This window comes from Sapajus apella, unplaced genomic scaffold, assembly GCF_009761245.1.
Source record: "Sapajus apella isolate SASKATOON/1434 unplaced genomic scaffold, GSC_monkey_1.0 scaffold32, whole genome shotgun sequence".
In the NCBI taxonomy this organism is placed as follows: domain Eukaryota; kingdom Metazoa; phylum Chordata; class Mammalia; order Primates; family Cebidae; genus Sapajus; species Sapajus apella.
This window is the reverse complement of record NW_022436972.1, coordinates 24,051,870-24,078,163: the sequence shown is the minus strand read 5'-3', so window position 1 is coordinate 24,078,163 and position 26,294 is coordinate 24,051,870. Positions and strand designations below refer to the sequence as shown.

The following is a 26,294-nucleotide window of genomic DNA, read 5'->3' as shown; positions in this document are numbered from 1 at the left end:
AAATACTCTTCAGGATATTATCTAGGAAAACTTCCCCAACCTAGCAAGGCAGGCAAACATTCAAGTCCAGGAAATACAGAGAACACCACAAAGATATTCGTCAAGAAGAGCAACCCCAAGGCACATAATCGTCAGATTCACCAGGGTCGAAATGAAGGAGAAAATACTAAGGGCAGCCAGAGAGAAAGGTCGGGTTACCCATAAAGGGAAGCCCATCAGACTCACAGCAGATCTCTCAGCAGAAACCCTACAAGCCAGAAGAGAATGGGGGCCAATATTCAACATCCTTAAAGAAAAGAACTTTCAACCCAGAATCTCCTATCCAGCCAAACTAAGCTTCATAAGTGAAGGAAAAATAAAATCCTTTGGGAACATGCAAGTACTCAGAGATTTCGTCACCACCAGGCCAGCTCTACAAGAGCTCCTGAAAGAGGCTCTACACATATAAAGGAACAACAAGTACCAGCTCAACTAAAGGGCAAAACAGCTGGCTAGCACCAAAATGGCAGTATCAAATTCACACATAACAATATTAACCTTAAATGTAAATGGACTAAATGCCCCAATCGAAAGACACAGACTGGCAAATTGGATAAAAAGACAAAACCCATCGGTGTGCTGTATCCAGGAAACCCATCTCACATGCAAGGATACACAAAGGCTCAAAATAGAGGGATGGAGGAAGATTTACCAAGCAAACGGAGAGCAAAAAAAAAAGCAGGAGTTGCAATTCTCATCTCTGATAAATTAGACTTTAAAGCAACAAAGATCATAAGAGACAAAGAGGGACACTACATAATGGTAAAAGGATCAATGCAACAAGAAGAGCTAACGATCCTAAATATATATGCACCCAATACAGGAGCACCCAGATACATAAGGCAAGTTCTTAATGACTTACAAAGAGACATAGACTCCCACACAATAATAGTGGGAGACTTTAACACCCCATTGTCAACATTAGACAGATCAACCAGACAGAAAATTAACAAGTATATCCAGGACTTGAACTCAGACCTGGACCAAGCAAACTTAATAGACATTTACAGAACTCTCCACCCCAAAGCCACAGAATATACATTCTTCTCAGCACCACATCACACCTACTCTAAAATTGACCACATAATTGGGAGTAAATCACTCCTCAGCAAATGCAAAAGAACGGAAATCCTAACAAACAGTCTCTCGGACCACAGTGCAATCAAGTTACAACTCAGAAATCAAAAACTAACCCAGAATCGCACAGCTTCATGGAAATTGAACAACTTGCTCTTGAATGTTGACTGGATAAACAATGAAATGAAGGCAGAAATAAAGATGTTCTTTGAAACCAAAGAGAATGAAGACACAACATACCAGAATCTCTGGGACACATTTAAAGCAGTCTCTAGAGGAAAATATATAGCAATAAGTGCCCACATGAGAAGCAAGGAGAGATCAAAAATTGACACCCTATCGTCAAAACTGGAAGAGCTAGAGGAGCAAGATCAAAAAAACTCAAAGTCTAGCAGAAGACAAGAAATACCTAAGATGAGAGCAGAACTGAAGGAGATAGAGACACAAAAAACCCTTCAAAAAATCAATAAATCCAGGAGCTGGTTTTTTGAAAAGATCAACAAAATAGACAGACCACTAGCCAGATTAATAAAAAAGAAAAGAGAGAATAACCAAATTGATGCAATAAAAAACGATAAAGGGGATATCACCACAGATTCCACAGAAATTCAAACCATCAACAGAGATTATTACAAACAACTCTATGCACACAAACTAATAAAGCTGGAAGAAATGGATAAATTCCTGAACACTTGCCTCCTGCCAAGCCTAAACCAGGAAGAAGCCGAAACCCTGAACAGACCCATAACAAGGTCTGAAGTTGAGGCAGCAATTAAGAGCTTACCACCCAAAAAAAGCCCAGGTCTAGATGGGTTCACAGCGGAATTCTACCAGACATACAAAGAGGAGCTGGTACCATTTCTTCTGAAACTATTCCAAACAATACAAAAAGAGGGAATTCTTCCCAAATCATTTTATGACACCAACATCATCCTGATTCCAAAACCCGGCAGAGACTCAACAAGAAAAGAAAACTACAGGCCAATATCCATGATGAACATAGATGCAAAAATCTTCAATAAAATACTGACAAGCCGATTGCAACAGCACATCAAAAAGCTTATCCACCATGATCAAGTAGGCTTCATCCCGGGGATGCAAGGCTGGTTCAACATACGCAAGTCTATAAACGTAATTCACCACATAAACAGAACCAAAGACAAAAACCACATGATTATCTCAATTGATGCAGAGAAGGCCTTTGACAAAATTCAACAGCCCTTTATGCTAAAAACACTCAATAAGCTAGGTATCAATGGAACGTATCTCAAAACAATAAAAGCTATTTATGACAAACCAACAGCCAATATCATACTGAACGGGCAAAAACTGGAAGCATTCCCCTTGAAATGTGGCACCAGGCAAGGATGCCCGCTCTCACCACTGCTATTTAATATAGTATTAGAAGTTCTAGCCAGAGCAATCAGGCAAGAAAAAGAAATAAAGGGCATTCAAATAGGAAAGGAGGAAGTCAAATTGTCTCTATTTGCAGACGACATGATTGTATATCTAGAAGACCCCATCGTCTCAGCCCCAAACCTCCTGAAACTGATAAGCAAGTTCAGCCAAGTCTCAGGATACAAAATCAATGTGCAAAAATCACATGCATTCCTATACACCAATAACAGACTTAAAGAGAGCCAAATCAAGAACAAACTGCCATTCACAATTGCCACAAAGAGAATAAAATACCTAGGAATACAACTAACAAGGAATGTTAAGGACCTCTTCAAGGAGAACTACAAGCCACTGCTCAACGAAATAAGAGAGGACACAAACAGATGGAGAAACATTCCATGTTCATGGTTAGGAAGAATCAATATCGTGAAAATGGCCATACTGCCCAAAGTAATTTACAGATTCAATGCTATCCCCATCAAGCTACCAATGACCTTCTTTGCAGAACTGGAAAAAACCACCTTAAACTTCATATGGAACCAAAAGAGAGCCCGCATAGCCAAGTCAATTCTAAGCAAAAAGAACAAAGCAGGGGGCATCACACTACCAGACTTCAAACTATACTACAAGGCTACAGTAATCAAAACAGCATGGTACTGGTACCAAAACAGAGACATAGGCCAATGGAACAGAACAGAGGTCTCGGAGGCAACACAACATATCTACAACCATCTGATCTTTGACAAACCAGTCAAAAACAAGCAATGGGGAAAGGATTCCCTGTTCAATAAATGGTGTTGGGAAAGCTGGCTAGCCATGTGCAGAAAGCAGAAACTGGACCCCTTCCTGACACCTTACACTAAAATTAACTCCAGATGGATTAAAGACTTAAACATAAGACCTAACACCATAAAAACCCTAGAAGAAAATCTAGGCAAAACCATTCAGGACATAGGTGTAGGCAAGGACTTCATGACTAAAACACCAAAAGCGTTGACAACAAAAGCCAAAATAGTCAAATGGGACCTAATCAAACTCCACAGCTTCTGCAGAGCAAAAGAAACAATCATTAGAGTGAATCGGCAACCAACAGATTGGGAAAAAATTTTTGCAGTTTACCCATCTGACAAAGGGCTGATATCCAAAATTTACAAAGAACTAAAGCAGATTTACGAGAAAAAAACTAACAAGCCCATTCAAAAGTGGGCAAAGGATATGAACAGATACTTTACAAAAGAAGACATACATGAGGCCAACAAACATATGAAAAAATGCTCATCATCACTGGTCATCAGAGAAATGCAAATCAAAACTACATTGAGATACCATCTCACGCCAGTTAGAATGGCGATCATTAAAAAATCTGGAGACAACAGATGCTGGAGAGGATGTGGAGAAATAGGAACACTTTTACACTGTTGGTGGGAGTGTAAATTAGTTCAACCATTGTGGAAGACAGTGTGGCGATTCCTCAAGGACATAGAAATAGAAATTCCATTTGACCCAGCAATCCCATTACTGGGTATATATCCAAAGGATTACAAATCGTTCTACTATAAGGACACGTGCACACGAATGTTCATTGCAGCACTGTTTACAATAGCAAAGACCTGGAACCAATCCAAATGCCCATTGATAATAGACTGGATAGGGAAAATGTGGCACATATACACCATGGAATATTATGCAGCCATCAAAAACGATGAGTTTGGGTCCTTTGTAGGGACATGGATAAACCTGGAAACCATCATTCTCAGCAAACTGACAGAAGAGCAGAAGATCAAACACCGCATGTTCTCACTCATAGGCGGGTGTTGAACAATGAGAATACGTGGACAAAGGAAGGGAGCACTACACACTGGGGTCAGTTGGGGGGAAATAGGGGAGGGACGGTGGGGGGTGGGAAGCTGGGGAGAGATAGCAAGGGGAGAGATGCCAGATGTAGGTGATGGGGAGGAAGGCAGCAAATCACACTGCCACGTGTGTTCCTATGCAACAATTTTGCATGTTCTTCACATGTACCCCAAAACCTAAAATGCAATAAAATAAATAAATGGGGAAAAAAAAAAAAAAAAGAGATACACTGGTAAAAATATTTTTTGAAAGTGAATGATAATTTTAGAAAGTAGAGAATTATATTCTAGCACTAAGGAAATTGTAATGGGTTATTGTAAAAATATATCTAAGGTTATAAATTTTTTAAAATTTTATATATAAGTTTATATATACAGACTTAAAGCAAAAGTTACTGTTGTTTAAGTAAATGGAGAAAATATTGTAATGAATTATGCTATTTTAAAATACCATATAATAGATACAAGACAATAATTTTATTAACAATACTTTGTGACCTCATTTTCTTATTTACCCCTTATAAGATGTTTGTCAGCAATATTGTACTATCTCAGCAAATCACTTTATGTCTCTATAGATGCAAACTTTGGGTGCTAAGATTATAGTCAACTCCATCACAGCTAAGAGAGAAACAGGCTATTCTCATTTAATTTAGGTTTCTATTTTGGCCAATATTTTAATATTTTATTGAAGTTTAACATTATTGAAATGGGAAATCTTTTTTGTTATTAGAGACTAATAAATATTCATCCAAGTGTTTTAAACATATTGGGCAAAAAAAAAAAAAAAGAAATGTCACAGAGGGTGAGGAGGGCAGTAAAGTGGCCCTGAGCACTCAAAGGCCTGGAGAAGGGGACTTTATGAAATTAACAAAGGGTTCAGAATGGATGAGGGGAGAATGTCAAAGACACACTGCACATTTGCTTGTTTTAATGTTCCACCTAAGGCCATCACTGTATGTCCCAAAGAAGAAAAAAATTAATTTATTTATCCTTCCTTGTGTATTTCACATCTCCATGAGATATTGGTCTGCTTTTAGTGTTATATTTCAGCTACATTAGCATTATATTTCCTTTGGGAATTAGGTTGAAAGCATGACCACCTCATATCTTTTCTTCTATTAAAAAACATATTCTAAGTTTCAAAGAACTCATATATAAGCAAATATTTGGCCCATTATTGTTTTCAATTAATTTGCATTCCAGACATGAAGACAATATTCAAATATAATAAAATCATAAATTACAATTCAAAATAGAATATAATGCTAAAAGGAATGGAACAGTAGACCGCTGCTACAGGCATTGAAAATATTCAAATGGACAACAGAAATGCTCTGATCAAAGGAATGAAAGCAAAAGGAATGGAACCACAAGTAGAACATGAGGAAACCAGGCCAGCTTTACTAGAAGGTCCTGCTGGAAGGCTTTCTCTCAAACGACAAAGACCTATGAATGACACTCTGAGGGGTTTGGCTTTACTCTTAAAGGAAATAGGATTCTGCTTTTAAAGTCATAACATGCTTTTAGAATCAGATTATTACTAGCCTATTTCCTAATTTAAATTAGCAGCAGTATATAAAGTAGTTGAAGGACAGAGAGAACTGAGACAGGAAACAGAAAGCTACTTCAATAATCTGCCTATAAAGGAAAAAGACCTGCAGTAAAGTAATAGCAACAAGAATGGAGAGATGGGATACAATAAACTTGGCAACTGACTTGCTATGAGAAAGAAAGATGTATTGAGGAAAAAATTCAGCCAGTATTATTGATATCAAAAGTCAAATATAACTTAGAAATTCCCATTTTTAATATCTAGGACCATGACAAATTCCTATTTTTAATCATAAAAAATATTTGACAAATGACTCTAACCAGAGGATTCTTATGAGTCTAATTAAACCACAGGGTAATTTTTTTTATGGTACAACATTCTAATCTCATTCTAAGCATGATAATGAATTCAGGCTTCACATTTCATTCCAGTGATCAATAAGGACTGCTCATACATTTGAACACCAATTCTCTACTTTTTCTAGTTTTAAGCATCAAAATGCTTTGCAATAATAACCAGCATTGAGAAAATCAGAGGTAAGCTTTGTGTTGAGCCATTTAAGTGCTGAATAAAGGGTTTGGTAATCTCTGCTCTCACATTATTACCAGTTAAAAATAGAGAGTGTACTTTAATTTAAAAATTCCTGATATATTTAACATTTATAATATAAAATTTCTAACTGTAGTTTTATCTTGCAAAAAAAAGGGGGGGTGAAAATATGAAGTGCATTCCCTTAGTTATCATGGTTATACAGTTTAAGAGTATACCTTAAAGGGTTTTTTCATATTAGCATGGTTAGTAATACTTCAGCTTAATTCTCATCAGAAATTATTAAACATTATTTTTCTATTCTTCATTTTTATAAAAGAATAAAAATGTAGCATGTTCTAAAGGAGAAAAAAACTCTAGGGACAATCTGTTAATAAAATTTTAATTAACCAATTTATTCATTAATTCACCAAAGATTTAAGTGTCTACTATGTGCCAGGCACCAAGCTAGAAAATGGGAATAAAGGAACAAATAAGACTCAGTCTCAAGGAGTTCAAACAGCAACTGGGGAAATAAAAGTAAACTATAATACAACTGCAATAGGTCAACATCAGAAATATATGTCAAATGTCATGAAAGCAAATTAGTTACTGCTGCCTAAGGGGTCTAAGAGAGACTTGAGAGAAGAGGGAAACTAAGGGACAAGTGGATGGAGAGAAAAAGCACATTCCAGGCATTAGCTAAAGCAGAGACATTTGAGTACAGGCGGGATTAGAAAACAGCAAACAGCTAACCGTGGGAAGAGCTGAGGATGATTCAAGAGAGTTTGCAGAAACTGAGGCTGGATTAGCAGCTTAGGGTCAGAGGGAGCTCAGCAGGCATGTTTAGCAGAGTGTCTTCAGCCTACAGACAAAAAAAGTCCATCTCTTAATGGTTTTAACCAAGGGGAAGAACTTAGGAAATGGATTTGGGAAAGATCATTCCAGGGACAATATGGAAGATTCATCCATCCATTTATTTAACAGATACTTGTAGAATACATTGCTAATCTCTAACTTTGTACCCTATAGTATTCCCAGCAGAATACTACAGTAAGAATACTGTCAAAGCAGGAATACCTATTGTGTGAAGTTCCAGTTGCTGAGAAGACTACAGGGAACAAAGCAAAAATCCCTGCAATCCTAGAACTGAAATCCGAGTGAAGGAAGACAGACGACAAAAAAATAAGTGAGTAAAACATACACTATGTCAAAGAGTGAGAAGCCCTATAAAGAACCTTAAAGCAGAAAGAGGGAGGGAAATAAAATGGGATAGAATTTTGATTCTAGAGTGCTTTAGGAAGACCTCACAGAAAAGGTGACCACCTGAGCAAATCCCACAAAGGAAAGTGAGCAAACATGCAGTTATCCAGGGAAGAATAATCTAGGCAGAGGAAACACCAACTGGCAAAGGCCTTGGGGCAGGCACTAGTATGTTCAAGGAACCACAAAGACACCAGTGTAGCTAAAAACAATGGGTAAAGGAGAAAGTATTTGGAGATGAGGTCCCAGAGAGGTAATTAACAGGGTACCTGTGACAGCTAGAAAGTTACCACCCCCATCCCCCCCAAAAATTCACATCCTAATCTCTGGAAACTGTCAGTTACTTTCTATGGCAAAATTGACTTTGCAGATAAAATTAAGGTAAGGATTTTGAGATGTGGAGATTATGTTGCGCTATGTGTGGACCCTCAATGCAGTCTTATATGAGATTGAATGAGAATCTTGAATGAGAAGGAAAGAGGGAGATTTGACACAAACACAGGGGAGAAGGTGATGTAAAGACGAAGGCATGATTGATACAGTGAGTCCACTAGTCAAGGAATGCTGGCAGCCACCCAAACCCAGAAGAAGCAAGGAATAGATTCTCCCCTGGAGCCTCCGAGGGAGTACAGCTCAGACATACTGATTTGAGACTTTGGATTCTGGCTCAGTCATATCGATTTGAGACTTTTGTTGTCCAGACAAAAAGAAAATAAATTTCTATTATCTTAAGCCACTGATTTATGGTAACTTATTAGACAGCAACAGGAAATTACTAGAGTTATATGATGAATGAATTATTGGGAAAGAAGGCAGTCAAGAGGATATAATACTCTAGAAGAAAGATCATGAAATCTACTACTAGGACAGATACTGACAATAGATAAGAGCAGATGAGACATAAAGTTGCTAAATTGGTGAGATTTGCTTTCAGATTAAGACAGCAAGAAAGCAAGAAATCAACAATGATGTTAAGGTTTCTAATTCAGGTAATTTGGCAGATAGATTATTAACACAGCCAGGAAATTATATCAAGAATAGAAATAGAGTTAAAGTGGAAAGACAGTTTAGCTGTACAAGATAATGAGAATTTGCAATAATCTCAGAATATTCAGGTGAAAAGTGAAAGAAATTAACATTTAGCAAGCAGTTACTAAGAAGGAGATTCTTTACACCCGTTTTTATGTTTAATCATTGAGACTATTTTATGAATTAGATTGTACTGTTCCCATTTTACAGATGAGGACATTGAAACACAGAGTTAAACAGTGACAGCATTTATCTTTCTCACATGCCATCCAGGAATGGAAATACAAGTCAATCAGGAATGAAAGGTTAGAATCTGAAGATAAAGATGCAGGCAGTAACTTGTAGTGAGTACTTGAAGCCATAAGAATAGATAACACTGCTCAGCATAGGAGACAGAGCGGACAGAGCAGAACCCCAATGAACATCAAGTGCTTCTCTGGAGCTACAAGTTGCTTTCTACAACATCAGCTAGGAGGAGCTGGAAGAAATGCTAAAATCACTGAAATCAGAGTAAAACATATGCATAGAACAAAAGCATAGCATAAGGGATTCTGAAAAATAAAATACCAGCTTAAAAAATAGATTTTAAGTACTGAATTCTAAGAAAAGAAAGCCAGCAGCATAACAACAATAGAAAATCTTGTGGAAAAAAGCCTAGGCTTACCGTTGGATCCTGTGTTTCTCTGAGTTTGTGTGTAAATGATAATAATTTATCCAGAGCTTCCTGAGGTACATTTGGGATCTATTTTATGAGAGAGTTGAGGACAAACAGAAAGAATAAATTGCGATATCTAATTAATCAATCAGAAATTATGACTACTTAGCAAATAATATTAGAATTACATTTTTAGAAAGGTCACTGATTGTTGGTTACATATTTAACTTATGGATAAAGTTGCTTATTTAACCTTTTAGGAAACATTGAAACCCCTGCTTTCTCTTTAAGAATCAGGTAGCTTAAACCAAGACACTCTGCTCCATATACAATTCTATCACCAAAATAAAACTGAAGGGAGCCTTTACCACAATTTAAAACTGGCCTATAGTGTACCCATAAAGAACTTTTCATGTATCATGATTTCCTATTTTGTTAGCTTCAGAATGATATTTGAAGTACTAATTAGGCATTTTCTTACTGAAACCAAGTTCCTTTATTTAACAGCAATCTTACATACATATCTAAGTGACATAAGGTACATTTATTCAAAGAATGGATACTCAAGTTGTCCATTTTTACAAAAACATGTAAAACACATACTTGAGAGGTATGATCAACATATCAATGAATTCAGAAGAGCCGTTGCTCAAATAATACCCATCGATTGCTTTTAACTATCCAAACTTTAATTAAGTACTTGATTAAGCTACAAACAATTTTTATTTAAGCAATAATAAATTTAAGGTTTTAATTTTAAAAGATCAAAAAACAAGATATTAAAATAATGACTAGGACAATATGTCCATTTAAAAAATATACTGCTGAGGGTTTCATTGGTCATTTAAGTAATTATAATTTTTTTAAATGCTAAATCCTAGCCCATATAGACTTTATTTCATTTATTCTTTAAATCAATCCTATGATATGATAAATAGTATTATCCCCATTTTTAGATGAGGAAACTATGAGTGAGTAATTTACTCAAAATCTGGAAGCTAATAAGTAGTGGATTTGACACTATGAGCCAAGTTGTTAAACTCTAAAACCTAAGCCCTTATTTACAACCATGCTTACAAGACCCAAAATTAATCAGTTCATTCGGATGTTCCAAAGGGAATAACTGCATTTAAATAGAAAGTTAATAATTAGTGATCTAGAACAGCACTGTCCAACAGAACATTCTATGATGATGAACACTGTATTTATGCTGTTTAATATGGTAACCAAAAGCTCCCATGTGGATACTAAGTACATGAAAAGTGACTGAGAAACTGAATTTTTTTTTTTTTTGAGACAGAGTCTCTTTCTGTTGCCCAGGCTGGAGTCCAGTGGTGCGATCTCGGCTCACTGCAACCTCTGCTTCCTGGGTTCAAGCAATTCTTCTGCCTCAGTCTCCTGAGTAGCTGGGATTACACATGCGCAACACCATGCCCAGCAAATTTTTTGTATTTTTAGTAGAGATGGGGTTTCACATGTTGGCCAGGCTGGTCTCAAACTCCTGACCTCAGGTGATCTGCTTGCCTCAGTCTCCCAAAGTGCTGGGATTACAGGTGTGAGCCACCACCCCGGGCAGAATTTTTTAAAAAATTAATTTAATGTGGCCGGGCGCGGTGGCTCATGTCTGTAATCCCAGCACTTTGGGAGGCCAAGGCGGGCAGATCAATTGAGGTCAGGAATTTGAGACCAGCCTGGCCAACATGGTGAAACCCTGTTGTCTCTACTAAAAATACAAAAATTAGCCAGGCATGGTGGCGTGCACCTGGAGTCCCAGCTACTCAGGAGGCTGAGGCAGGAGAATCATTTGAACTCAGGAGGCAGAGGCTACAGTGAGCTGAGATCACACCTCTCCAGCCTGGGCAACATGAGCAAGACTCTGTCTCAAAATAATAATAATAATAATAATTATTATTATTATTATTTAACATGGCTAGTGCTACTACATTGAAGAATGCAGTTTTAAAACTCCAAAAGCACTAACCTCAATGCTTAAGGCACACATTGAAATAATGGATCACATACACTGGAAGCCATCAAAAGACTAATCAGGAAACTACAGGATACATTACATTCTTGAGGGACCAGGACTACTTAGTATTTATGCATTGGGCCTCCCTTTATAGTAGGAAATTAAAATAGTCACCTTTAACTAAACAAATTTAAGGAATTTGAGAAAAGGAATTCCAAAATGGCCTCCATCTGAGGAAAGAGGAGAGACAGGCCACATCTTTGATCCTTAGAATGTCAGGGTCCCAGACCAGCAGCATCAGTATCACCTGAGAACTTGTTAGAAATACAAATTTTAATATGCCACCCCAGATCTACTAGCTTGAAAACTATGGAGATACAGCCCAGAAACTTGAGTTTTACCAAGTCCTCCAGATGATGCTGAAAAATGTGGAAGCTGAAGAACCACTGACTTTCACCACTATATGAGAAAATTTGGTAGTAAGTGGGAAGAAAAAGCTAAAAATGTCTAACTCTACTTCAGCAGGTATCAGAGTGCCTTAAAAAGAGAACAGCTGTAGAAAATAGGCTAAGATCGGCTTTCTTCTTACCATTTCCTTAATCACTTGGATTTCTTCACTTTTGACAAGTGGTTTCACATAATGGAAAAAGAACATGGTTAAGAATTCTGGTCCCAGCCAGTGGTGTATTGTGCTTCCAATAACGGGGGGTTCTGCCAAGGCAATGATCCTGAAGGACGGATGGATAGGAAAAATGGATCTAAAATAGAAAAAAAATGAAAAATAAATAACATATCTGTCAGGTAAGAAATCAGGTCATGGTAACTAAAGCCTAGGCAATATTAGGGCTATCATGTTGTTAATAATGTCAATGTTATTATCCAAAGAGTTAGCTTTGGAAAAAAAAAAAGGGGGACATTCTAAGAACCTAAGATCAAAAAAATCACCTACTGCTAGTAAATGTTGTATAATAGCCACTCATAAGACTCCAGCCCTAGCACAAACCACTGCTTTTGATATGCTGTTATGCCTGCAACATATTTTCTCCATAGTATCTTGAAATAAAATCTCATCCAGTTCACATTCATTACAAAGATTGTCTTTATTCATTTAAAACCCCTTCAAAATCTCCTATCTCGTAAGAAACTCACTCTATGTCAATCATAAAGACCAAGAAGCATAATTCAGGATGAGGAGATTTTACAGTACAGAAAATATAAGCAGCATAAAGGGTTAGATTGAATTTAAAATTTCGATGGGGAATAAGAACACTTAAGTCTTTAAAAAGCAGAGAAAATAAAACCTTTAGAGAATTTACCCTTTTGCCATTTTTTTTTTGAGACGGAGTCTCGCTCTGTCACCAGGCTGGAGTGCAGTGGTGCCATCTCAGCTCACTGCAACCTCCGCCTCCCAGGTTCAAGTGATTCTATTGCCTCAGCCTCCCCAGTAGCTGGGACCACAGGCACGTACCACCAAGCCTAGCTAATTTTTGTATTTTTAGTAGAGATGGGGTTCACCAAGTTGGCCAGGATGGTTTCAATCTTTTGACCTCGTGATTCACCCACCACAGCCCCCCAAAGTGCTGGGATTACAGGCATGAGCCACTGCGCCCGGCCCCTTTTGCCATTTTGATAGGGAATGTTATGATTTTAAAGTGATCTCTTTTAAAAATCTCTGCTAGAAAACATGAGGAAGCATGTAAACTTTCTAGGACCCACAGAGGAGTAAGATAAGACCACCTTTGGTTTGTAAAATTACTTCAGCTATTTTTGGAAGAGCTAGAAACCCAATATTAGGATCTAATTATGTGGATAATATTGTCAGTTCTGATCAATTCTACTCAAAAATCCAGCAGAAATATGCTCGTTGAGAGTAATATGGTTCTTGCTAAGAGAAAGGAGAGATGAAATGTAAACACTTGCCAAGAGCTTCAGAAAAACAAAAAATAAAGGTACGTAACTGGCATTTCAGCATTAACTACAACATTATATTAGAACCCAAAAGTTAAATGACTAAGCAACTAGAATACCAGGAGGTAGGACACAGTGGAAAGAATCAGATGAGTGCTCTGAAGAGTTAAGACCAAGTATCATCAATACAAAAGGCAGGTCTACCAAGTCCCTGACTGGGTGATCTATAATTTTAGAGGCCACATCATCATTTGAAGACAAGCGGAAACCAATTTCTAAAAATTGGTCACATGATTGGCCTAGATGAAATGGATTCACAAAAGCTACCAGATATCATTTCATTTCTCTGTGTAGAAAGAAAAAGACTTATATGCAGATGTTTTGGCAGGGCGTCGGGGAGCAATTTGTCCAAAAGAGTTGTTCTGGAAAAAGAAAAAAGGATAACAACATGGATAGTGCCTGAAAGCCGAGAGATAGCATAGTCACTCAAGATTGCTAGTAATTAGATAGCCACGTGACAGAAATTGGACACAGAAAATCTTGTGATGGGAAAGCTAAAGAGGGAGGATATTCCATTTTTCACTTCTGCTAAGTGGTTTGCTGTAATCCAGAAAACTCCCATAAAGCCCAGCAACAGATGTGGGATATATCCTTGATCCTCCTCTCTCCTAGTTAGGGCAATGAAAGGTAGAAGAGACAGAGTCTGGTTTGGCTATACAAAATTAAAACTACAGATGTAGTTTCTCACTTAAGGTAGTGAAGGATACCAAATCAGGGAATAAGCAAAGTCAAAATACAACAGGCAAGCCAAAAGAGGAAGGCTAATTTATATCCTTAACCCAGTAGGCCAGGAAGCCAGGTATCACAGTGGAGCTGTAAAATTAGGGCTAAAAGAGCAACTAAAATGAGAGTTTGCTAAATGGTTTAAATTTGAAGATGATGGTCACTTACTGGTACATATATTGTCAGTAACTTGCTTTTTAGTATTGACTCTAGCAGGGTACTTGAGTAAGCTGGCCAAATTTGAAGAAGGCAGTTTCTAAGACAGCTGATATGTTAGGCAGAGAAGTATATAATGATTATAAAAACAGTCACCAAACTACTGAATAACAGGATGAGAAGGGCCTTTTTGTTTGCTAGGTTCTTCCCAAAGGCTTCCTTACATCCAAACAGGTTACATGGGAAGTCATTTCCTGATGATGCTAGCTAAGTTCCCCAAGTCTGAAAGTTAGAGAGCAGAGGATCTGCTGTGTACTTTAGGGTGATGCAAGAAACTGGCAGGTAATACAAAGACTGAATAAGTAATATATAATCAGAAATTGGGAGATAAGTGCCATTAAAATTTAAAATTAAGGTTGCGTTTAATACTAAAATTTTAGTAACAACAAAACAATAAATCAAACTACAGGTACAGCTTAATTTCAGATAAAAAGACATCATTTCTTAAAGATTACAGATTTAGAGAGCAAAAACAGTGTTTAAAAAGATTTTTTAAATAAAAATATTGAGGTCAAATATGTTTGTGGGCATAAGTAAGTTTTTATAAAGTACTTTCTGATGCTTCTTAGCAGTAAAAACGAAAAAACTATCAATGTACATAATAACATGAGTGATCTCAAAACACTTAAGCAATGTGAAAGAAGCCAGACAAAAAGAGCACATACTGTGTTTTTCCATTTAGATAAAACTCTAGAAAATATTAGCTATATATAATGACCAGAAGCAGAACCCTGGGGGTGAGAGAGGAGGGTAAAAAGGGGCAGGAGGGAGAGATGACAAAGGGGTCTGAGGATCTTTTGAGGATTATAGATGCATTCATTATCTTGATACTGATGATGGTTTCACAGTTATTTGTAAATATAAAAAATTATCAAACTGTGCACTTCAAATATGCACAATATTATATGTAAATCATACCTCAACAGAACTTTTAATAAAACAAAAAAAAAATACTTCAAAAATCTCCAGTTCTTAAATGGAATCCTATGGTACATTTTCATTGAATTTGTATATTGGGGGACTTGAAAGAATAACATGGAAGGTTTCTTATAAAGACATCAATCATGAAATAGAACAGATTTTATAATTAGTTTTTCATATTCCAATACTAATGTTCCAATTTAGAACCTAGAGTTATGCAGTTCTGTACACAGACATTTCCCCCTTTTCTTATGCAGTGTAGCAAACTGCATGAACACATTCCTTATGCATCTTTATACCACCCAAGGTCTAGTGTATGTAAATGCTAAGTAAATAAATGTATACTGTTATTGTTAATGACCATCACTGCTATTAATTTTTTGAAGACCTTTGGTGGGAAGGACAAACAAAGGTAAGTGATAAGAATTGAACTTATGGTGTCCCAGCCACAAGCCAGTCAAAGTTGGTCCTGAATAAATACACGAGAAGAGGTACATTCTCTGAATCAAAAAGACAAACTTAAAACATAAAATAATAAATGATTGTATCATTGACAGGCAAAGGGTTTCAAATGGTTCCTTGACCATAAAAATGTTCAGAAAAAATTATTTTCAAAATCAGAATTTCCTTAAGGCTTTTTGTTTTGAAAATCAAACCAATGATTTGGGCATAAAATCCTGGATCTGTCTAGAATTTTTTAAATGCTGGCAAAGAAATACGAAAATTTCTAGGAAGCTAGGAGATAGTGCTCGGATCTTGTCTTCAAATATGGGTAATAGTAAAAGGGTTCAGAGAATATAACTGATCCAGGATTGTGCTCAAATGTCCAGTTATGTTCACCACTAAGAATGAGAGATTATAAACTATTTTCAGTGTTCAATAGCAACAAATATAAGTAAAATATTCAATAAAAATGCAAAAATGTTAGAATATTCACTAATCTTTACTGTTTCCCCAAGATAACCAGAAGCCCTTTCTTAGCAATATAAACTGCTAATAACAGAAGCTCTCATCGCCCTCATTTATGCTCTGGTCAACAGCAAGAAAAGACATATTTAGCATCCTATAGTATTTATATTCCCCCTTTCCCCAAAGAAGTTTTTCTCATCAAGGACGGAGTTCTATTTTGGTCTCTACTTCCTGAGGGAAATGCAGGCATAGTATGTGGTGTATGTGGCCATCACACTATTTCTAACTACCACATCCACAGCATTCCTGGTGTCTTGTAACATGAAAAAAGAAGCCTTTAACCCTTCTAAGACCATGTTAGGCATGTGATTACCTGTAGAGAATATAAAAGCCTATAGAGCACTCTGGAGATGATCAAGATATATAATCTTGGTGAAGAATTACTATACAATCAAGGTTGGCAAAGGAGTCAAATATAATTGTTTAGAAACTGGGTTTTGCACTATGAAGCTGAAAGGGTTAGTAGCCCACTGCCAGCAGCCATTAATTTTTAGTCTCTCTGTTAATAGACTTTGTCATTAAAAGGCATCAAAGTATTCCTAATTACCAGGTTCACATAAGGAAACATTGTTAGCTCAGACAGTCAACTAAAACTGGATTAATAGGATTACCTTACCCACAAGGCTCAACATGTGTCTAAATAATAAAAGGTACAGGCAAAAAGACCAGAGGAGACCGGGTAAGTGGGAGTGGAGTGAGATCTAAGATGATGCAGGAGCTACCAGTATAAAGAGCCACAAGCCCAGATGAGAGTTCTTCAGAATATGGGAGAAACATGAAACTGACAGAAGGGCCGGGAGCAGCAGCTCACACCTATACTGCCAGCACTTAAGGAGGCCAAGGCAGGAGGATCCCTGAGGCCAGGAGTTTAAGACATGACTCAGCAACACAGTGAGAACTCTATAAAAAAAAAAAGTGGGGGAAAAAAACAAAATGGGTATGGTGATGCACAACTGTAGTCCCAGCTACTTGGGAGGTTAAGGCAGGAGAATGGTTTGAGCTCAGGAGTTCAAGGTTGCAGTGAGCCAAGATCGTGCCACAGCATTCCAGTCTGGGTGTTAGAATATGACCCTGTCTCAAAAAAAAGACAAAAAGAAAAAAATAATAAATTGATAGAAGATAGAATTGATAAATACCAGATGTGCCTGAATGTGCTGAGGGCAGATTTAGATAATAAGGGAAGTGTTTAGGATGAAAAATAAAGCAATATATATATAGAAACAGTCACTTTCTCCTCAACACTCCCATATATATTATACAGACCTTTATTCTAACATTTAAAACTACATTGTAATTTACTTTCCTGTCTCTCTTCACATGTAGGTAATTATTAACTTCAGAAAAAAACATGCATGCAAGAATGGAAAATGATTGTTGTAAACTGGTTAAGTGGGTATAGTTCTTAGGTTGTCATAATATAAGCATTAAATAAAGTTTTAAACAAAATTATTCTATAACTCTTTAGAATGAGGGATAGAAGTATGCATGTGTAATGAGACAAGAGGTGGTGAAAGAGCTAAATGTTAATTTTCCATGTAGAAATCAATAGATTATTTCTAACACTAAAAATAAATCAAGAATTATCAATGGAAGTATATTGTTTAGTGACATGGAGGTAAATACCAAAAGAAAGACCTGAAAGTAGTCACCTCTAGGAAATAAGAAGTGGGAAACGGGAGACTGTCAATGAACCAATGACAGGGGATGGTATTTTTCATAAAATACTTTGAAAAACTCTCTGGCTGTAGTTCTAGAACCTTGAGGAATCACCACACTGTCTTCCACAACGGTTGAACTAATTTACACTCCCATCAACAGTGTAAAAACGTTCCTATTTCTCCACATACCATTTAACCCAGCAATCCCATTATGGGGTATATACCCAAAGGATTATAAATCATTCTATTATAAAGACACATGCATATGTATGATTATTGTGGCACTGTTCACAATAGCAAAGACTTGGAACCAACCCAAATGCCCATCAATGATAGACTGGATTAAAAAAATGTGGCACATACACACCATGAAATACTATGCAACCATTAAAAAGGATGCATTCACGCCCTTTGCAGGGACACGGATGAAGCTGGAAACCATCATTCTCAGCAAACTGACACAAGAACAGAAAACCAAACACCACATGTTCTCACTCATAAGTAGGTGTTGAACAATGAGAACACGTGGACACAAGAAGGGGAACATCACACTCTGGGGCCAGTCAGGGGGTGGCGGGGGCTCCCAGAGGGATAGCAGGAGGTGGTGGGATAGGGGAGGGATAGCATTAGGAAAAATACCTAATGTAGGTGACAGGGTGATGGATGCAGCAAACCACCATGGTACGCATATACCTATGTAACAAACCTGCATGTGCTGTACATGTATCCCAGGACTTAAAGTATAATAATAATAATAAAGAAAAATGATCTGGCTCAAGTTTCATGAATGTTTAACTGTGGTAAAAATTCAAATGAAACAAATTTTTAAAGCAAGTGAAGGAAAGAAAGCATTGCTATGATCTCTCACCATTTTATTCCAGTGACCTCTGGAGATAGAGCTAAGCCTAGTTTGTATTCATGGGGGAGACACAAATCTGTAGTGATGAAGGTGGAAAACTTTGAGAAGAAATACTATTAACCACTCTGAGCCAAACCCTGAACATGATGCTCAGGGCCACCCTGTTCCTGAAAGTATTTTCATCTGTAAAACTGCCTGTGACCGTTAGAGAACTTGGGTATTTTTCATGCAAAAGGGCTGTCATATCCTGGATATTTGGAGACAAGTACAATGCTTCTGATGTCCTAAGAGAAACTGCCAGGGAGACATGCTGTGAGCTATTGCAAAATTGCTTTGATTCATCCTTCTGAAAATATAAACTGTTCCACGACCCATGATTCACATGCAATAATGTGCAAAAGCTGACTGTTGTAAACTGAAGGTATGATATGTGAAGGATCTCTAACTTGCTTCCCTAAACATTCAACCAACAATTTACCAGTATAGGATAATTTGATAATGTATACCTCAGAAGTAGGAGCAGCTGTGTAATCAAGTGAATTTTTTTAGTGACTTGTACAGAGATAGGAAGGAATTTAACATTTCCCCTCTTGGAAAAAATTCCAATAAATTTTTTAACAAATTTCTTCTTAAAATATAAACATTAATAAATATACTTAATTATCTTTCATGGGATTTTAATGTTTTAAATATGGCAGTAAACCCTTTGAGCAGTGAGACAGCTTCAATTAAACAGAGTCAGATTAAGTAATGAAGAGTTCCTCTGTATGCCAATCTCTAATTCTGTTAAAATATCCATGGAAATGTAGCAAGATAGAAAATAACATATGCCAAACTTCATTCTGTATAGTATGCAGCTGAAAAAAATATTTTACTTGAAGCTTTTTATTTTGAAATTTTTTTAACTCATAGAAAATGCCAAAGAATAGACTACAAATACCCATATATCATTCACCTAGATATTGCCAACTGTTAAGATTTTACCACATTTATGTTCTCACTCTCACTTGATATTTCTCTCTCTTTCTCTGTGGTATGTCTGTCTGTACACACGCAAGTCTTTTTTTCTGAAATATTTGGAAGTTGTAGACTTTTATTTTACTTTATGCCTTAAGTATCTCAACATGCATCTCCAAAGAACAGGAATATTCTCCTTCATAACCACAATATTATGATACTTAAGGAAATTAATAATTCAATAATATCACATAACATAGTCTGTGTTTAAGCTTTTCTGTTTTTAATAGCTGTTTTTATTTTGTTTTCTTCCTCCAGAATCCAGTCAAGTCTCATCACTGCATGTGGTTGTTACATCTCTACAAGCAATGTTTAAATAAGCTACAAAGGGTAACCTGGCATCAGGTGGCATACTCTAACAATATTGATGACTTCCTTGGAGGATGAGCCCAGTAAATTATGGGTGCAGCTTTAGTTTTGTTGAGAGAATACAAAATATGAGGTCAAAACTGAATTGACAGGGAAGAGAGGAAGATTACCTTCTTAAAACCAATGTTTTTTGTTTGTTTGTTTTAGGCAGAGTTTCACTGTTGCTGCTCAGGCTGGAGCGAAATCTTGGCTCACTGTAACCTCTGCCTCCCAGGTTCAAGTGATTCTCCTGCATCAGCCTCCCAAGTAGCTGAGATAACAGGTGTGTGTCACCACACCCAGCTAATTTTTTTGTATTATTAGATGGGGTTTCACCATGTTGGCCAGGCTAGTCTCCAACTCCTGATCTCAGGTGATCCACCTGCCTCAGCCTCCGAAAGTGCTGAGGTTATAGGCATGAGCCACTGCACCTGGCCAAAACCAATGTTCTTATAAAATGTTTAAACATTTATTTAAAAATAAGGCTGAAAAGTAAAACCACAACGAGATACCACCTTACTCCTGCAAGAATGGTCATAATTAAAAAGTCAAAAAATAATAGATTGGCATGAATGTGGTGAAACGGGAACACTTTTACACTGCTGGTGGGAATGTAAATGAGTACAACCACTATGGGAAACAGTATGGAGAGTCCTTACAGAACTAAAAGTAGATCTACCATTCGATCCAGCAATCCCTCTACTGGACATCTATCAAAAAGAAAAGATGTCATTATATGAAAAAGACATGCACATGCATGTTTACAGCAACACAATTCACAATAGCAAAAATATGAAACCAACCTAAGTGCCTATCAACTAACAAGTGGATAAAGAAAATGTGGTATATATACACCACGGAATACTACTCACCCATAAAAAGGAGTGAAATAATATCTTTTGCAGCAACTTGGATGTAGCTGGAGGCCATGATTCTAAGTGAAGTAACTCAGGAATGGAAAACTAAATATCACATGTCATCACTTACAAGTGGGAATTAAGCTGTGAGAACACAAAGAAATAAGAATGGTATGATGGGGAGAGAGATCCAAGATGGCCGATTAGCAGCAGCTCAGGATTGCAGCTCCCAGTGAAGGCGGAGGGAGTGAGTGGACGCCAGACTTCCAGATGAATTTTTGTTGCCTATGGACCAGGAGATTCCCAGTGGAGAAGCCCCACGGGTTGCCAGCACGACTCTTTTGGCCGGTGCGGCTGTTTTGCCGTGTCCCAGCGTGGCAGTTCTCAGTGCAGTGTACGTGGGACTGGATGCGCTTTTAGTTGGCATTTGGAGCTCCAGGAAGGCAGAGTCACCCATTCAGTTGATTGTAAAGGGGACTGAAGCCAGGAGCCAGAGTGGGAGATTCCCAGGCAGAAAAGTGCCACGAATCTCAGTGCTGCTGTTTCAGCTGGCACGGTCGCCGCAAGGGAAATTGCATAGATCCCGGTGCCTTTTCAGCGGGCAACTGGGGCACCTGAGAGAGAATTGACCATTCAATTAGGAAAAGAAAAAAGCGGGCTCTGAGGCAGGGAGCCAGGTGATTGGGCTCGGCTGGTCCCACCCCCACAAAAAAACAGCAATTGGAAACACTGACGGTTGAGAGTTTCACAGAAAGCACAGCTGAACCCAGGAAGGTCCAGCTCTGTGGGGGAGGGGCATCTGCCAAAGGAAAGCAAAGAAACAGAAATAACATCACCACCACCAAGCTGGACGTCCCCTCAGAGAACCAATCTGAAAGTCAGCAATTACAAAGACAACAGGTGGATAAATCCACAAAGATGGGAAGAAATCAACGCAAAAAGGCTGAAAACATCCGAAATCAGAATGCCTCTCCTCCTTCAGGGGATCACAGCCCCTCATCAGCAAGGGAACAAGGCCTGACGGAGAATGAGTGTGATGAATTGTCAGAATCAGGCTTCAGAAGGTGGATAATAAGAAACTTCTGTGAGCTAAAAGAACATGTTCTAACCCAATGCAAAGAAACTAAGAACATTGAAAAAAGGTTTGATGAAATGCTAATGAGAATAGACAATTTAGAGAGGAATATAAGTGAATTAATGCAGCTGAAAAACACAATACGAGAACTTCACAAAGTATGCACAAGTTTTAACAGTCGAATTGATCAAGCAGAAGAAAAGATATCAGAGGTCGAAGACCAACTCAATGAAATAAAATGAGAAGACAAGATTAGAGAAAAAAGGGTAAAAAGGAATGAGCAAAGTCTCCAACAAATATGGGACTATGTGAAAAGACCTAATCTACATTTGATAGGTGTACCTGAATGTGACGAAGAGAATGAATCCAAGCTGGAAAATATTCTTCAGGATATTATTCAGGAAAACTTTCCCAACCTAGCAAGGCAGGACAATATTCAACTCCAGGTAATACAGAGACCACCACAAAGATATTCCTCAAGAAGAGCAACCCCAAGGCACATAATCATCAAATTCACCAGGCTTGAAATAAAGGAGAAAATGATAAGGGCAGCCAGAGAGAAAGGTCAGGTTACCCACAAAGGGAGGCCTATTAGACTCACAGCAGATCTCTCAGCAGAAACCCTACAAGCCAGAAGAGAGTGGGGGCCAATATTCAACATCCTTAAAGAAAAGAACTTTCAACCCAGAATTTCATATCCAGCCAAACTAAGCTTAATAAGTGAAGGAAAAATAAAATCTTTTGTGAACAAGCAAGTACTCAGAGATTTCATCACCACCAGGCCTGCTTTACAAGAGCTTCTGAAAGAAGCACTACACATAGAAAGGAACAACCAGTATCAGCCATTCCAAAAATATACCAAAAGGTAAAGAGCATCAACATAATGAAGAATCTACATCAACTAATGGGCAAAACAGCCAGCTAGCATCAAATGGCAGTATTAAACTCACATATATTATTATTAATCCTAAATTTAAATCAACTAAATGCCCAATCGAAAGACACAGCTGGCAAATTGGATAAAAAGTCAAAACCCATCGGTATGCTGCATCCAGACTCATCTCACATGCAAGGATACATAAAAACTCAAAACAAAGGGATGGAGGAAGATTTACCAACCAAATGGAGAGCAATAAATAAATAAATAAATAAATAAAAAGCAGGAGTTGTAATTCTCACCTCTGATAAAATATACTTTAAAGCAACAAAGATCAAAAGAGGAAAGAAGGACATTATATAATGGTAAAAGGATCAATGCAACAAGAAGAGCTAATGATCCTAAATATATACACACCAAATATAGGAGCACCCAGATACATAAGGAAAGTTCTTAATGACTTATAAAAAGACTTAGACACCCACACAATAATAGAGGGAGACTTTAACATCACATTGTCAATATTAGACAGATCAACAAGACAGAAAATTAACAAGGATATCCGGGACTTGAACTCAGACCTGGAACAAGTAAACTTAATAAACATTTATAGAACTCTCCATCCCAAATCCACAAGACATACATTCTTATCAGTACCACATCACACCTAATCTAAAAGTGACTATATAATTGGAAGTAAATCACTCCTCAGCAATTGCATAGCATTTCACAGGTTTAAATGAAATATTGGTTGGCTGCTTGTTTGCTATTTTCTTCCCTTATTCCTTCCTGTCTCCATTGTTAAGCATAATTATTGGCATAAAAGAGGTTTTCAATACCCATTTTTAGACTGCATTCTAGCCTGGACAATAAAACAAGACTCCTGCCCTCTCTCCCTCTTTCTCTTCCTCTTTCTTTCTCTCTTTCATTCTTTTTTTCTTGCTTTCTCTCTTTCTTTCTTTTTCTTTTTTTCTCTTCAACCCCCTCCAAAAAAAAACCTAGATAAAACAAAGCTAGGAGTTAACTTTCATTTGTTGCCTTCAATTTAGAAAAAAAAAAAAAAAAAGAATGATACGATGGACTTTTGGAACTCAGGGGCAAAGAAGCTTGGTAGGGGGGATGAAGGACAAAAAACTATATATTGGGTACACTGCTCGGGTAACAGGTATACTAAAATCTCAGAAATCACCACTAAAGAATTTATCCATGTAACCACAAACCAACTGTGCCCCAAAAACTATTGGAATAAAAAAACAAATCACTGTCCTATTAACAACAAAAAAGCCAATAAAACAGTTGATTAGGTTTTTAAAAAAAAAAAAAAAAAGTAAGGCTGAGAGTACAGAGTGCACCTTAGAGAGCAACTTCAAGTTTTTAGAAATGCCAAACTAGTGTCCTACCCAGGATACCAAATTATTAAACTGTTCAAAGTTGTCTTGGCATTACTCTAGGTTCGGAAAAATAATAAACAGTATTATTTTTAACTTAATAATAAGTTAACAATAAGAGTAATGGACCCCAAATTACCTCTTCTGTAGCTGTTCATCAGACATTTGCAGCTCCTCTTTTAAACGCATATACCTGTCTTCTCTCAGGAGCCTAGAACCATCATAGAGGCTTAGCTCTCGATCATGGATTAATCTAACAGATAAGAAAAAAGTCCAAAAATAAATTAATCCGTTTTGAACGCTGAAGTTTTCAGAGGCAGAATCAGTAACTCAACAGTCTATTACTGCTGGCAATCGAGTCTAATAATTTTGTTAGATAGACCTTTCAAAATTTCAAATTGACTAGTGCTGTTGTACTCGGAAAAACTGTTGGTTTCTCTTTTGGAGGGCAGTAGTCATACATACTTGATAGGGATATGAAAGAGGGGGAAGAGGGGAAAAAAGAAAGGAAGAGGAGGGAGAGGAAAAGAAACAGCTGAATGAGTGTCTCAGGATAACCACAAGGTATATATTCATAAACAAGGCAGGTGGCATTCTCTTGAGTCTAAAGTAACTCTGTATAAGTGTTGGCATCAAAATATTTCTATCTTTGGAATTACAAGATTTAAAAATATCAAAAATATTCATAATGAAATAACTACATTGCTTTTCACACGGCAACTCTGATGGTGACCTAACCATCCACATCACACATAGCATAGTCTTCCAGATGTTGCAATGGCTGAAAAGCACTGTTCTATATCTCACACCAACCAACCCCTAAGTCTCCTGGTGCCCACAAAAGAGTTATCCTACATAGCCTCCATTCTATAAATACTGAAGGGAGGGGAGGCTGTATAATGCAAAGGGTAGGAGCGCGGGCAGTGGAACCAATCAGTCTTGGGTTCAACTCCACCTCATGATTAGCTGAATGACTGGGGAAAGGGTGAATGACTCTATCTCTCTAAACTTTCATCTTCTGTAACATTAAGGTAACAAATCAAAACTTCACAATATTAATGAAAATTAAATGGCTAATGTAAAATGGATGCTTAATATAGTTGTTCTCAATCTTGAATGTACAATAGAATCTTCTGGGAAGAGTTTAAAAATGCCAATGTTCAGACCTTGCCTTGACAAATTACATCAGAAAATTCTGATGGTCAAGCCCAGGCATCAGTATTTTTAAAATTCCCTTCTTGCAAGGTGATTCCAAGGTTGAGAACCTGAGAAACACTGGGTTAACACAATGTCAAGCACAGGGTAGGTACTCAATTAATGGTAGTAGCTGCTTCTATTATTACTTCTTGCAAACATGTAAGAGATAGATAATAAAACTGGACTATTACCATGTCTGCAGTTGTCTGCTTGTGAGAAAAAATATTGTAAATCTATGGAACGTTTATGGTAAATCACTGAAAATGTGTGACTATTTTCAAATGCTCTAAAATCTAATCAGAATTAACAATGTATTTAGAATCTTTAATTATATTCAGAATCTGTATCACTTCAAGAAAAAAAGAAAACTCTTGAGTGGTTAGTGGAGGAAATGGCTTATTCTACTTATTTAACCTTTCCTTATGAGTCAAAGTTAAAAATCAAACGTCTGCAAGTTTAGAGAACCAAAATAAATAAAAAACATATTAATCTCCTAAAATGACACAGGATGGGAATATTTTCTATAAAAATTACACATGACGAGTCTTCTCTCAACATTAAATTCTAGAGAAGTTTTAGGAATGTGTGGAAATTTTTCCCACCTAAATATAAGAAAACAATCGTTATAAAAATGTTCAAATTTACAACAAAGTGAGCTTTTATAGTCTATATAAAATATAATTTAAAAGCTATTATATATCTTATACACAAAACTATTTTTCTTTCTCTCTCAGAAAAAAAAGATTCCAAAAAGACCAATCAATAATTAAGATGTATGATTCATAAGGAGTTTGTAAATGGTGAAGCTGTGACTGACAAATTGTAGAAACTTCAGCAGTGTGATATGCTGCAAAT

The 26,294-nt window shown here is 37.1% G+C and overlaps 1 protein-coding gene across 4 annotated transcripts in view; it reads right to left on the bottom strand.

The window, feature by feature from the left end:
• The window catches only part of VWA8 (von Willebrand factor A domain containing 8), a 389,600-nt gene that overhangs the window by 235,846 nt on the left and 127,460 nt on the right, over positions 1 to 26,294 (bottom strand). For all 4 annotated transcript variants that reach the window (XM_032294792.1, XM_032294790.1, XM_032294793.1 and 1 more), the window contains 3 exons: positions 24,382 to 24,495; positions 11,956 to 12,124; positions 9,407 to 9,484 (listed from right to left, as the gene is read on the bottom strand). In XM_032294792.1, the coding sequence (XP_032150683.1) occupies positions 9,407 to 9,484; positions 11,956 to 12,124; positions 24,382 to 24,495 (361 nt within the window). The remainder of the gene's footprint in view (positions 1 to 9,406; positions 9,485 to 11,955; positions 12,125 to 24,381; positions 24,496 to 26,294) is intronic.